Source organism: Syngnathoides biaculeatus, chromosome 5, assembly GCF_019802595.1.
Source record: "Syngnathoides biaculeatus isolate LvHL_M chromosome 5, ASM1980259v1, whole genome shotgun sequence".
NCBI classification, from domain to species: domain Eukaryota; kingdom Metazoa; phylum Chordata; class Actinopteri; order Syngnathiformes; family Syngnathidae; genus Syngnathoides; species Syngnathoides biaculeatus.
In genome coordinates, this window is record NC_084644.1 from 16,839,915 (window position 1) to 16,853,497 (window position 13,583).

At 41.9% G+C, this 13,583-nt stretch overlaps 1 protein-coding gene across 6 annotated transcripts; it reads right to left on the bottom strand.

The window, feature by feature from the left end:
• Positions 1-2,821: 2,821 nt before the first annotated feature.
• On the bottom strand, positions 2,822-13,581 carry dync2i2 (dynein 2 intermediate chain 2). Of its 6 annotated transcripts, XM_061819950.1 has the most exons (11): positions 12,366-12,683; positions 12,232-12,299; positions 11,519-11,779; positions 11,328-11,437; positions 11,022-11,203; positions 10,842-10,951; positions 6,193-6,360; positions 4,768-4,785; positions 4,553-4,668; positions 4,315-4,472; positions 2,822-3,533 (listed from the first exon to the last, which is right to left on the bottom strand). In XM_061819950.1, the coding sequence occupies exons 1-11, from the start codon at positions 12,532-12,534 to the stop codon at positions 3,295-3,297; spliced, it is 1,599 nt and encodes a 532-aa protein (XP_061675934.1). In that variant the 5' UTR covers positions 12,535-12,683; the 3' UTR covers positions 2,822-3,294. The 6 variants fall into 6 exon arrangements, with proteins under 6 accessions (XP_061675934.1, XP_061675933.1, XP_061675935.1 ...); XM_061819949.1 differs by lacking the exon at positions 12,366-12,683 and adding an exon at positions 13,497-13,581 and having other exon boundaries at positions 4,553-4,785; XM_061819951.1 differs by lacking the exon at positions 12,366-12,683 and adding an exon at positions 13,050-13,110 and having other exon boundaries at positions 4,553-4,785.
• Between the last annotated feature and the right edge of the window lie 2 nt (positions 13,582-13,583).

Sequence of the window (13,583 nt, forward strand, 5' to 3'; positions counted from 1 at the left end):
GTTTTAAACTTTGCTGAACTCACTCACCCACTCCGAAGGATGGTCTATGAACAAGGTATGCGCAATCTTTCTAACACTCTTTGTTGGACCACGGAAGAAGACACTTCCTTCATCTCCTTGAAAGAACATCTTTCCATTGCTGAAGCTCTTGCAATACCTGATTACAGTCGCATGTTCTATCTTGACGTATCTGAAAAGATCAGCAGTGTTTCTGCTGCTCTTTATTAGAAAGGAGATGGAGGAAGTCGACAACTTTGTCTGTATGCATCAACTCCATTGGAAAAATACGAGCAAAGACACTCAATTTACGCTTCTTTCGCATCTGCTCTAGCCAGAGTGATTCAGAAGATATCTCACATTGTTCTTCATCACCCGCTGACTGTGCAAACATCACACAGTACAGTCCTCTACGTCACGAGTCAAGCTTTCACCATGACCAGAGGAAGACAGAGGAAAATTGAAGCAATTTTAACACAACCACATATTTTCTTTAATCATTAAAGGGGTAAACACAGCTGTAGGTCTGCTCGGAGGAGAACCAATTTGTTCTGTACAAAAACCTACGGAAGAAAACTCACTCTGCATTGGACTCTACGAGAAACCTCTTGACAACCCGGACTTGATTCTTTTCACAGACAGATGTTGCTTCAAAGACAACGATGGCCTACAATCTGGATTTGCAGTAACACACCCACAGAAACAGGTTTTGAAGAAGTGCAAGCAGAAAGAATTCCAGGCTCCCAGTCAGCACAAATAGCAGAGATTTTGGCATTAACATTAGCTCTCAAGTTGGCAAAAAAATCAGTCAGTTAATGTTTACACAGATTCGGCATATGCACAGAGATGACAGTTCATGTTGCATTAAAACAATGGCAACGAAACGATTTCCAAACTGCAACTGGTACACCCTTTAAACATCAGAATGACATTCTGGAATTGCGAGATGCTTTAATTCTCCCAACAGCGGTGGCTGTACTTAAATGCAAAGGTCACTCTCGAACTAATGATTTTGTATCCCCAAGAAACTAATCAGCATCAAGCAGCAAAAAAGATTGCGGGGAACCGACCAACACTCCAACTCACTGTAAGTGAGTCTGAATGTGACAATCAACAGGAGGTGACAGGAGAAACAGTTAAGTTGTAGCAGGAAAAAGCGAGTCCAGAAGAAAAGAGTGTGTGGAAGTCGAAAGGGGGTGTCATAGATGAGGATGGCACATGGAGAAAAGAGGGTAAGTGCATTCCATCTCAGACACAATTGAAAAATCTAATTTCTGAAGCCCATGTAGCATGCCATGTAGGTGTGGATGAAACACTGAGGAGACTCCACGCCTGGTGGCATCTTTTCATGAGACAAATCGTTAAAAGGTGAACTGCAGGACTGCAGCATTTGCAATAGGTATAACAGTATACCTGCATTGAAACCGCCACAGGGAGTCCACGATCCGGATGTGGACGTCCGTGGTCAGGTGATTACAATAGGATTTCACTGACATGATTAAAACAGTGTCAGGTTACCGGTATTTGCCCGTCATAGTAGTTTCCTTTTTGGAATGGCCAGAGCCATAACCCTGCAAATCTGAAACAGCAAGCATCGTGTTAAAACATTTGATTAATTACTACATTCACAACCAGACACTCCCCTCAAAATGAATACTTGTGAATCTGTATGATTAAAAGTAATTAAACCTAACGGTCTGAACCTAGGTGTACAGGTCCCTTTCAGGTCAGGGCGCATGAAAAGGGGCCACGTGATTCTACATCTCGTTTACACGACCCGCCAGATCCGCCTCAGGCTCAGCGATCCCTCCACCTGACAACAACCGGAAAACCACATCTTCTCCAGTGCCGGCTGGCACCCGTTGATGACATCATTCGATAAGGAAGCTGACTGCACCCCAGCTCGACCCATCCCAGAGGAAAAGGCACCATGCCGGATGCATCACCCACCCCGGATGATGACGACGCTGGCACCTTTCTTTCATTTTGTTCATTTCAGGTGTCGGACTTGAAAAAGTCTGAAAGGGGGATTGAAGTATATCTTATGCCCATATTTCGTCATGATTTCCTTATGTCCTCAGTGGGGCTCTGCTCTGTAGCCAGATGTGTCCTTGAGCGCCTCTCTGCATGTAGGCTAACCTTGATGAACTGCATACTGGACAATTTGTAATAATCCATTACCAGCTAGAACCGGTTGAGACAAAAACCCTTTGTCTAAGTGGAAAGCCCCGAAGTCATGCTACAGGTTTGATACCAACCCTGGTCCGCCCTTCTGACAAGATAAAGGATGTGTGCTTTCTCTGTATCTTCGCAGTTGTGATCTGCTCTCTACAGCCATTGTCTGTAACTCATAAGTGCCCGGAATATTCTGTTAAGAAAAAACGTAGAAGAGACTGTTCATCTCCAGCCTTTATTTGGATAACCAACATTCTCACTACCCGAAATTAAATGAACGCACGGAGAAAAAAACCTCCTCCAACACAACTTATCTTCGTCTCCGGTCAGTGTCCCCGTATTGCTGACATCCCGTCCTTTTTCGCCGATCCACAGCAGAAGGAAACTGCACTTTTCCTCTTCAGCTATGTTCTTAAGCAGTCCTGTGAACATGAGTTCGGCATGTTGCTTGAATCTCCGCCACGCATCTGGTAATTTGGGTGAGTTGGAACACCGAACCCCTCCTTGTTGTCTTCGTTCCGTTTTTTTTCTTTCCCCGTGAGTTTGTCTTTTTCTTTCCTATGAGTCCGTAGTTATGCTTCCGTCACTCTGACACCATGTTATGATATTGGTGTTGTGTTATTGAATAACGTAGACGTGAGTCCAACTGTACTTTTTAATGTGCGTGATGTTTATTTCGCCCCGCCGAGCTCACTTCCTAATTGTCCTGTCTCGTCGACACAAAGCTTAGTTTCACATGTGGCTTCTTTCTTCTTTCTTTATTCCTCACACCAGCACAGCACTTCTGGTTACAGTGTTAGTTTGTCAAAGGACTTTTAAGATAAAAGATCAAATGATAACTGTAGCCAAAACATTACAGTAAATATTTATCGCTTCCTACCCATGATATTTACGATCTTGCCGTCCAAAACAAACAAACCCGTGGTCGGCATGACGTCAGTCAAAAGTATCTATTGTTTTCATGTGCGCTGAAAATGTCTTTGTATTTCTACTTGGAACAAATTTTACATGCATGATTTTTCGTGCTCAACTGTGGAGTTTTGAGAGTGCGATGCGATCGCGCCCGTCAAATCACAGTGACTGAAATATTCCCTTGCCGTAGTCTCCATCCAGCCCATCCTGTCAATCTGCTACTTGATTGGCTATCTGCTCCAGAAGCTGGCCCTCTGTGGGGATCTGCTCTGTCAAATCGCTGCTGAGCTTCCAAATATCAACAGTCCCATCTGTTTTACCCACTGCCAGGAGTTGATGGTTTTGGCAGTTGAAGGCCAAACAGGTTGCAGCGTGGCCAACGCCTCCTGGGTCAATGGTGGCTGCTGGTCTCAGGGACCTGCGACTCAGATCGAATATTTGCACCTCACCTGGTGGAAGAAAGAGTGCTCAACATAAACAAGTACATCGTTTCCAAAGTGAGCTTTTCATCCATTTCTCAGAAAACACATTTCAGAAAGTTGCCGATAATTAGGCTTACCTGTGTTTAAACTCGTGTGAATTTTAAACTTAAAATTTATCCTCATTCTTTGTTTATAATTTTTTCCAAAACTTTTTAACCTTTGTGATTTCTTGATTACGGAAGTATGGTGGTTAATCAGGTTTGGGTGTGGCTTGTGAAATTGAACTCATTGAAGTACATCTCAACTCTTTAACCAGAGACCTGGATTGGAAATTTCATGTCTTTCATATGTATCAAATATTAGTTCTACCTTCAACTTTCACAGGTTTTGTTCTGTTGTGGCTTGTAGCTCTCCCAGTTCCAAGATGGTTTATCGTTATGCTGTTCTACTGGCTTCCATGTGTGTAAATCTTGGTGCAGCTGGACATAGATAGTTTTGTCTCTCTCACTTTAATACAACGAAAGAACTTGGTCTGAACTAAGGGGTGACAACTTCATAAGACTTGTGACTTTTTCTCTCTTTGCAAAGACTTTCTTTTTGTAATAAAATCCACTAAGACATGATAGCTTCCTTACTTAGGATGTCAGAAAAAGATTTTGCCAAAACAGACTAATGGATCTCAAAATTAGCTGTAGATGGAACTTAGAGAATGTCATTGCATGTTTTCTTTTTTAAATCTACTTTCTCCCTAATACTACCGTCACACATTTTTCCCGACTGAGTCAGATTTCCTACCCTTTGATATTACCTTGTTCCGTGGCTGCGGCAAAAAGCAGCAGTCTGGTTGGAGACCATTGCACCTTAAAAACACAAGTGTCTGACACTCGAAATGAGCGCAATGGGTTGGTCTGTAGCAGGGAATGTAGGTGAGCGAGGCCATCAGTTCCCGCACTCAAAAACAGGTTCCTAAATAAAACACGTCATTTATGAGTCACCAGTTATATTCTGACATTGATTTATTCACTAATAAGGCCTTAAATCCATACCGATGAAAAGGTGAGCAGTGTATGGAGTTGACAGGGCCACTACCTGGCCTAAAGGAGAAGACAGCTGGAGCTTTTAGTGGCACACTCTGATTTTCAGATGAGACTGCAGCTGGGGTCTGTGAGGAGAGGGAACATCTTAGCAGAAGGCCACCCTCGGAGCCTACTAAGAATGTGTCTGGGTCCCATGGAGACAGATCCAAGGAGGTGACACCCACAGTGCTGGTGCCTTGGCCCTAAAAACAAAATATAGCAAAACAAGTTCATTTTCATTATGTTTATTAACTGATCTATAAAGACAAAAAAAAGATTAAAAAAAAAAAGGTGATAAAATGATGTCAGTATGTCATCTTGTCAGGATGTGAACATTTTTGTTGGTTGTTACAGAACACCTCTCACTTTTCCCAGACTGGGCTCAGAGCATTTTTTCCTCTGTGCAGTATCTGGACAGAGACATCTGCTTTTCAACAATATAATGTAAATAACGAGAACCAAACTCAGCCGTCCTCAAACCCTGGTGAGTTGGCGACACACCATCCTCGCCCTGGCAACAGAAATTGCAAGTACACAATATCGGTTGTGTGGCGGAATCTCCAAAGCAACAGTGGAGCAAGGTATGCCGGTACCCTCAAAACTAAACAACACTGTGTTTATTTATTTGAAGTAGCAGCAACCAAGTGATTATGTGGAAAGCAGAAAAAAATGTGATTGACCTCAGTACAGTCTGTCACTCTGCTGCTTGCACATGTACCATTAGCAGTTAGCCACTTCAAAGAGCGAAGCCATCAGCAACAACAATCATGTGTCATCATTATTATGTTGTGTAGTATTATTTGTGTCATTTTATTATTTGTAAAATGGCAAAACTAGTGTTAACAGTGTACATAGCAATGGTTATTTTAAAAGTCAAAAAACAATACAAAACTTTGTTACAATTATCAAAATATGCTTGGCCTGTAGATTTTTTTTCGTCATCTGGCCAACATGGCCGATGAGTCAAAAAGTTAATTTCGACCCTTGTGTAGCACATTTCTTAAATGAAACCACTCAATACCAACACACTACTATAGAATCATGAACTGTTCTTGTTTTTGCTATATTTAATCACAGGTCACTATTTATGTTGTTAGGTAGGCGTTACCTCGTTTATCTAGCTAGGAAAGAATTCAAGTGGTCATACAATGAAATGAGAGACGTTAGATCTGTATGGAGCCACAGATGTGACATGTAACATTTTTACTTCTCTTAGGACAGAGATAAAGAGAGCAGTAATAAAGTCCAAATTAATTTTTGATACACACATGAGGAGGCTGGTTTATTCCAGAAAAAAACTACAGTATACTATTTCGTATGGAGAAGTGGAGCTTTAAAAAATGAGCAGTCTTCCCCCAAATTAATGTTACAATTAATTTATAATCTAATGTTCTACCAAGGACACTTCAAACATTTATTTCTAGTCTCTCTACTTTTGTCTATATAGTTAGAGCGATATAACAATCGCGGTACAGAATCCCAGAAAAAACACTGCTAGTGGATTAACAAAACCATAAATCTCCAATTCTGACATTTTACAGATGAAGAAGATTTGCGCAACATGGAGGTAGAAGATTACATTCCAAAATATTCCTGTGTCCGGGCCTTACCTTGAAGCTGGCGCTGCTCGAAAGAACCTGTTGTTGCACGAGTGCAAAGGCTGCTTTCAGGACAAATTTTCCTTGGTCTGAGTTCACTGTCCACAGCAGAATCCTTCCTCCCGAGCATGCACTCAGAACACCAAACTCTCCTTTATTCTGCAGGGGTACCCAAGTAACCTAAGGTATGTAGACATGACATGACAAAAATGGTGGTGATGGTCTTATCATCCTTTTATCCAGCAATAATATTCACAAGCAGAAAAAGTGAGATGCTTTTTGTAGGTCCAGACGAAATCTCACATCTGACTTCCCCTTGACCACCACAATGGAGTCAACTGGGATAGACTTAACCTCAACCCCAAGCCGAGTAAGGACAAGAGCTTTACAAGAAAGGATTTATTTACAACCATCAAAGAAATCACAGAAAAAGTCATACAAGGAAAAGGATTAGCGAAGAAGTGGGACACTGAGAGGAGTGAGGAGGGGTGAAAAGAATACATTGAGATGCAACGTAGGGCAAAGGTAGAGGTGGCGAAGGCGAAACAAGAGGCATATGACAACATGTACCCCAGCTTGGACACAAAAGAAGGAGAAAAGGATCTCTATGGGTTGGCCAGACAGAGGGATTGAGATGGGAAGGATGTGCAGCATGTAAGGGTGATTAAAGATAGAGATGGAAATGTGTTGACTGGTATCAGTCGTGCGCTGAATAGATGAAAAGAATACTTTGAGAAGTTGATGAATGAAGAAAATGAGAGAGAAGGAAGAGTAGAAGAGGCAAGTGTGAAGGACCAGAAAGTGGCAATGATTATAAAGAGGGAAGTTCGAAAGGTACTACAAAAGGATGAAAAATGGAAAGGCAGTTGGTCCTGATGAGATACCGGTGGAGTTATGCAAGCAATTTGGAGAGGTGGCTGTGGAGTTTTTGACCAACTTACTCAACAGAATACTAGCGGGTGAGAAGGTGCCTGAAGAATGGAGGAAAGGTGTGCTGGTTCCCATTTTTAAGAATAAAGGGGACTTGCAGAGCTGCGGCAACTATAGAGGAATAAAGTTGTTGAGCCACACAATGAAGTTATGGGAAAGAGTAGTGGAAGGTAGACTCAGGTTAGAAGTCAGTATCTGTGAGCAACAGTATGGTTTCATGCCTAGAGAGAGTACCACAGGTGCATTATTTGCTTTGAGGATACTCGTGGAAAAGTACAGAGGACATGAGAAGATGCTACATTGTGTCTTTGTGGATCGAGAAAAAGCCTCTTACAGAGTATCAAGAGAGGAAGTGTGGTACTGCATGCGGAAGTCTGGTGTGACGGAGAAATATGTTAGATTAGTACAAAACATGTATGAGGGCAGCAGAACAGTGGTGAGGTTTGCCGTTGGCGTAACAGAAGAATTTACAAAGTTGGTGAGACTGCATCATAGGATTGCATCAGGGATCAGCTCTGAGCCCCTTCCTGTTCACTCTGGTAATGGACAGGCTGACAGATGAGTGAGACTGGAATCCCCTTGGACCATGATGTTCGCAAATATTATGATATGCAGTGAAAGCAAGGAGCAGGTGGAGGAACAACTAGAAAGATGGAGGCATGCGCTGGAAAGGAGAGGAATGAAGATTAGCCAAAGTAAAACAGAATATACGTGCGTGAAAGAGAGGGTGGAGGGCGTAGAGTGAGGCTACAGGGAGAAGAGATAGTGAGGGTGGGTAACTTCAAATACTTGGCGTCAACAATCCAGAGCACAGGTTGGAACAGTTGGCGGAAGGTGTCTGGTGTGTTATGTTCAAATATTCTGCTCTGCAGTGAAAGCAGGGAGCAGGTGGAGGAACAATTAGAAAGATGGAGAAATGCGCTGGAAAGGAGAGGAATGAAAATTAGCCAAAGTAAAACAGAATATAAGTGCGTGAAAGAGAGGGGTGAAGGGCGTAGAGTGAGGCTACAGGAAGAAGAGATAGTCAGGGTCTACTTGGGGTCAACAATCCAGAGCAATGGTGAGTGTGGTAAGGATGTGAAGAAACGAGTCCAAGCAGGTTGGAACAGTTGGCGGAAGGGATCTGGTGTGTTATGTGACAGAAGTGTCTGCTAGGATGAAGAGAAAAGTTTATAAACCATTGGTGAGGCCAGCCACGATGTACAGATTAGAGATGGTGGCACTGACAAGACAACAGGAAGCAGAACTGGAGGTGGCAGAAATGAAGATGTTGAGGTTCTTGCTTGGAGTGAGCAGGTTGGATAAGATTAAAAATTAGCTCATTAGAGGGACAGCCAAGGTTGAATATTTTGAAGACAAAGTTCGAGAGACCAGACTTTGATGGTTTAGCATGTCCAGAGGCGTGAGAGAGAGTATATTGGTGTCAGGGTGCTGAGGATGGAGCTGCCAGGCAAAAGAGCGAGAGGGAGACCAAAGAAAAGGTTGATGGATGTTCTGAAGGAAGACATGAGGACAGTGGGTGTTTGAGAGGAAGATGCACGAGATAGGCTTAGATGGAAAAAGATGACATGCTGTGGCGACCCCTCACGGGACAAGCCGAAACGAAAAGAAGAAGAAAGAAATCATAGAAAAATAATGTGATTACCATCAACAACAATGTAAGTGAAGTATGGAGTCTAAAAGAATAATTATAAAAAAAAAAAATTGTACTTTACAGGAGAGAGAGTCCCAATTGCCTTAGAGTTTCTTTCAAGTCAGCCAGAGAGTCACAAACAACAATTGTTCTGTAATGGAGTACTGGAGTCAGACTAGATCTTCTCTTTTGCGATTTGTGAAGTTTTACTCCCACTTTAATGACAGCCACTCATTAGTTAACCACTCAATGTCCGTAAAGTAAATAAACTCACTCTCATGAACCCAAAGCGAATAGAATACATTTCACTTTGCAACAGAGCTACTGTAGTTTCATGCATTTATAATGGATACACTGCTGACAAAGTATTGGCACCCTTTCTTGAATTCTTACTTTCACATAATTTCCCCACTTTAAGGTCATCAAACAAATGTAAGTACACAAATAGAACCCAAATGAATTTAAAATACTCTTTTTAAATGGTAATTTAATTAATTTAGGAGAAAAAAAGTTACCTGGCCCTGGGTTCAAAAGTATTTCCTCTCTTTATTAAAATATAAATGTATTGTGACAAATTACAACTTTTGGCCTACCCTTATTACCTCCAGATGTGTTCAATCCAAAAAAAAAAAAAAAAAATCACTTAAAGGTTAGAGGACAGAGATGTTATAGGGCCAGTTAAAATTTATATTTGCATTGTTTCTATCACAGGCAGCACGATGGATTAGCTGGAAAGCGCTTGCCTCACAGTTCTGAGGACCCGGGTTCAATCATGTTCTCCCCATGCCTGCGTGGGTTTTATCTGGGCACTCCGGTCTCCTCCCACATCCCAAAAACATGCAACATTAATTGGACACTCTAAATTGTGCCATGTGATTGGCTGGCAACCAGTTCAGGGTGTACCCAGCCTCCTGACAGCTGGGATAGGCTCTAGCACTCCCTGCGACCCTTGTGAGGATAAGCGGCTAAGAAAATGGATGGCTGTTTCTATCTAATACAATACATGCATATTGTTTCCAACAAGTTAGCTAAAAATTAGATTTTCATTATGTGTATTGAGCACTCCCCGAATACCTCAGGAATACCAATATTTTTGAGCTAGTGTTATACACTCATACAGTGAGGAAAATAAGTATTTGAAGACCTTGCGATTTTTCAAGTTCTCTCACTTTGAAATAATGGAGAGGCTTGAGATTTTCATTTCAGGTGGATGTCCAACGTAAGAGACATTCTAGAAAAATTCTGGAAATTACAATGTATGGATTTTAAAAATTATTTGTACATTACTGCTCCAAGTAAGTATTAGAATACCTGCCAATCAGCAAAAATTATGGTCCTCAAAAACCTATTAGTCTGCCTCTAAAAAGTTAAACCAGACTCCATTTATTATTCTAAACTACAAACACCTGTTTGAGACCGTGAGCAGCAAAAAGTCAACTGTGCACCCCACATAATCAGTAGGATTCCAACTACTAAAATGCTTAAGACCAAAGAGCTGTCCAAAGACACCACAGACAAAATTGTAGACCTCAACAAAGCTGGAAAAGGTTACGGGGCAATTGGGGCCCGAAGATAGCTGGGATAGGCTCCAACACCCCCACGAGCCTACTGAGGATAAGCCATCCAAAAAAATTGAAGGATATTATTCAAAAGCAACACTACTCTTACTTGAGTGCAATATTAGGCCACTCTACCCACCTCTAGTTAGCATTAACCTTGTGGACTTCCGTTAGCTAAAATGCTTGAATACTAAATATAGAACATGAACGCATTAGAGAGAACATTTCAGCGTAAGAGGGAGCACAGGTGCAAAGGAATTCTTTCAAAAGTGTGTCTTAATAACTAGGGTGGAGAGGGTTCACACGAATAAAAGTTTTTATAAAGTCTTTCTATATCACAGCTTGTCATCTATGGTTGGTGGTCTGGAACATGTCACTTTGGGCTTCAGTGTATATATAGTTTGTAAATGAATAAACCTGTATAAATAGAAATGTGCAGAAATTATTGGAAGGTTTCTTTCAAATGAATCTCTACAAAAGGGGGAAAAGGTAACATTACTGATACCGAAGTCCCATCTCCTGTGGACTGACTCACTCACCTGACAAACAGGCTCTCTGTGGCTATCTGCAGACATGCCAGTTTGTGCCAGTATTGGATCTGTAGACTGACTGGTGTCCCAGATCACCACTTCCCCACTGTGCAAACTACCTGCAGGCACAGCACCACAGACACACCCTGTTCACACATGTCACTCAACTCACTATCACAAGTTCTCTACCTGCAATGAGAGCGGGGTGCTTGGGGTGACAAGACAGAGATGTCACTGCAGTCGGAACATCAATGACCAGATCAGCTTGGTTGGTGTTGAGACCTCCATGGTCTAGGTTCCATGTGCAAACATATGACTTGTCATTACTCCAATCACCTTCTGCCATCCTTCCAGTCACACAGACATATTGCCTTCCTCACCAAATGAATTACACATGCTTGGGAGAGGCTCACAGCAGGAACAGGTTTGTGCTTTCAGAAAGGAAGAAGTTCTGCTTTTTAAAGATTTCCAAAAATATCAGAGGAAGAAACATACCTGCCATAAGCACAGACTATTACTGCACCAGTACAACTCCAGGACAGACTTGTTACATGAAGATCTCGCTCAAGTGCCCTCGGATGTTGAAGTTGGTGAAGGCACAAAACCTATAAAAATGGCACTGGCAATAAAAACTAAGTATAATATTGTGTCCAATATTTTACAATTAATCAATGGTGTCTGCCTACCATCTGATTGTGTTCTTCCCAGTTCACCTGAAAGCCATCAAAAGCATGACTCTTGGAATTTCTGACCAGCTCTCGGATGATGGGGACTTCAACATGATGTAGGAAGTCCTTCAAGCTGGACAAATGCAGCGTATTTTGGGGGTCCTGGAGAAATTGTGCGGTTACATGATCCTGGAGCTCGGTCTGAGTACTGCTGAAAACACTGGAACGAGTTTGTACTCCTGCTTCAGCACTGTGAATGGCTGTGGTTTGACAACCTCTCTGAGATATGTAAATATATACGCGCACACATCCACACACACCAAAACAAGGAGAGAAAGAAGGAAATGCGTTTTCAAAGACATTCAACTGATTTCCTCTTGTTTATACTTTGATATGAAATAATATGTGTTAGCCTGCAGTGACATCTGATGACTTTGTCCCAGGCAGGTTTTTGTACCCAATTCCCTCTCTGCAAGAGGATAATTCGCCAAGGGGATCCATGAAGACGATTAAGACACAAGGAAAAGTAATAGAAGGGAGCTTTCTTTTAAAAATTACAGGTTAATGGCATCTGTTAGTGTCACATGTTATTTATTTTTTTTATTTCGTCCATCCACTTTGCAAGCGAACAAATGTCTAACTATCCTTAATAGAGTCTACCGTTACGGTACTGTTCATCAAAATAATGACTACATTCTGCATTCAAATCCAACGTCATCACTCAAACGTACCGACTCACGCGCCGTCTGCTGAGATTTTCTCCAGGAAGACTGCATACTCACTGACACTAGGGCTTCGTCTGTAAACATATCAATAACTATGATTATGAATTACTAGCCTTGACTACAAACAGAAGACTCAATACCAGCTAACAAAACGCCTTTTCTTCTTCGTCTCCTGTGAATGACTCTTCTACGTCCACATGGGGATGTTACCGCCACCTTGTGGTATATTACAATCGCCCTCACACGGTTCTTGGCCGCCCAAGACTGAGGTTTAGGTTTTTCCTCTTTCCACATGCCCAAAAGATGCATATTTTCGTGGCTTTGAAGATCCGAAGTTGCCAAAAACAGGTGTGAACATGAAATGTGGATCAGGTCCCTTCTGCTGTTGCCGGAACAAGAACACACTCTAGATGTTTAACTGATGTCAAAGTCTTCTTCGTTTCATTTCGCCTTGTCCTGTTAGGGATTGCCACAGCACATCATCTTTTTCCATGTGCACCTATCTCCTGCATCTTCCTCTCTAACACCAACTGCCATCATGTCTTCCCTCACAACGTGCATCAACAGTCTCTTTCTCTCTCTCAGCCTAAGCATTGTCTACCAATATCTAAACCATTGAAGTTTGCTCTCTCAAACATGCTCACTGCTAGAGAGAACCTCAACATCGTAATTTCTGCCACCTCCAGCTCTACGTCATGTTGTCTCTTCAGTGGCATCATATCTAATCTCAATTTTGTTCCTCTATAGTTCCCACAGTACAACACCTTTGATCTTTAAAATGGGGACTACCACACTTTTCATCCATTCCGCAGGCCATTTCTCACCTGCTAGAATTCTGTTGAACAACTTAGTCAACAATTCCACTGCCATCTCTCCAAATTACTTCCATACCTCCGTAGGAATGTCAACTGCCTTTCCATTTTTCATACTCTAGTGCATTTCTAACTCCCCCCTTAGTAATTATTGTCTCTTCTACTCTTCGTTCACTCTTATTTTCTTCATTCATTAACTTCTCAAAGTATTGCTTCCATTTATTTTGCACACTACTGGCACCAGTCAACACATTTCCATCTCTATCATTAATCACCCAAACCTGCTGCACATCCTTCCCCTCTCTCTCCTGCTAAACTGGTTGCCAGCATATGTAATATTTAAACAAATTAAATCCTACTCAATAGTTTACTGAGCTGAAGTTCCTTTTAGGAGATTCAGAGAGGAGAAAAAAACAGGAGTGCAAAACTTCTCCAAGCATCAACTGAGAGCATATTGACCTGCTCCCTCCGCTTTTCCACATCCAAAATGGTGACCACTTCGACGTACAACTCCATGCCGAGAGATCATTTAGTTATCGGTCTATG

Excerpts from the sequence above, each read along its gene's own strand:
- dync2i2 (XM_061819949.1), bottom strand. The coding sequence starts at position 13,566 with ATGATCTCTCGGCATGGAGTTGTACGTCGAAGTGGTCACCATTTTGGA. Across the intron at positions 12,300-13,496 it reads TGGAAAAGCGGAGGGAGCAG|ACGAAGCCCTAGTGTCAGTG; the intron begins GTCAATATGCTC and ends ATATGTTTACAG. Across the intron at positions 6,361-10,841 it reads ACAGAGAGCCTGTTTGTCAG|GTTACTTGGGTACCCCTGCA; the intron begins GTGAGTGAGTCA and ends TACATACCTTAG.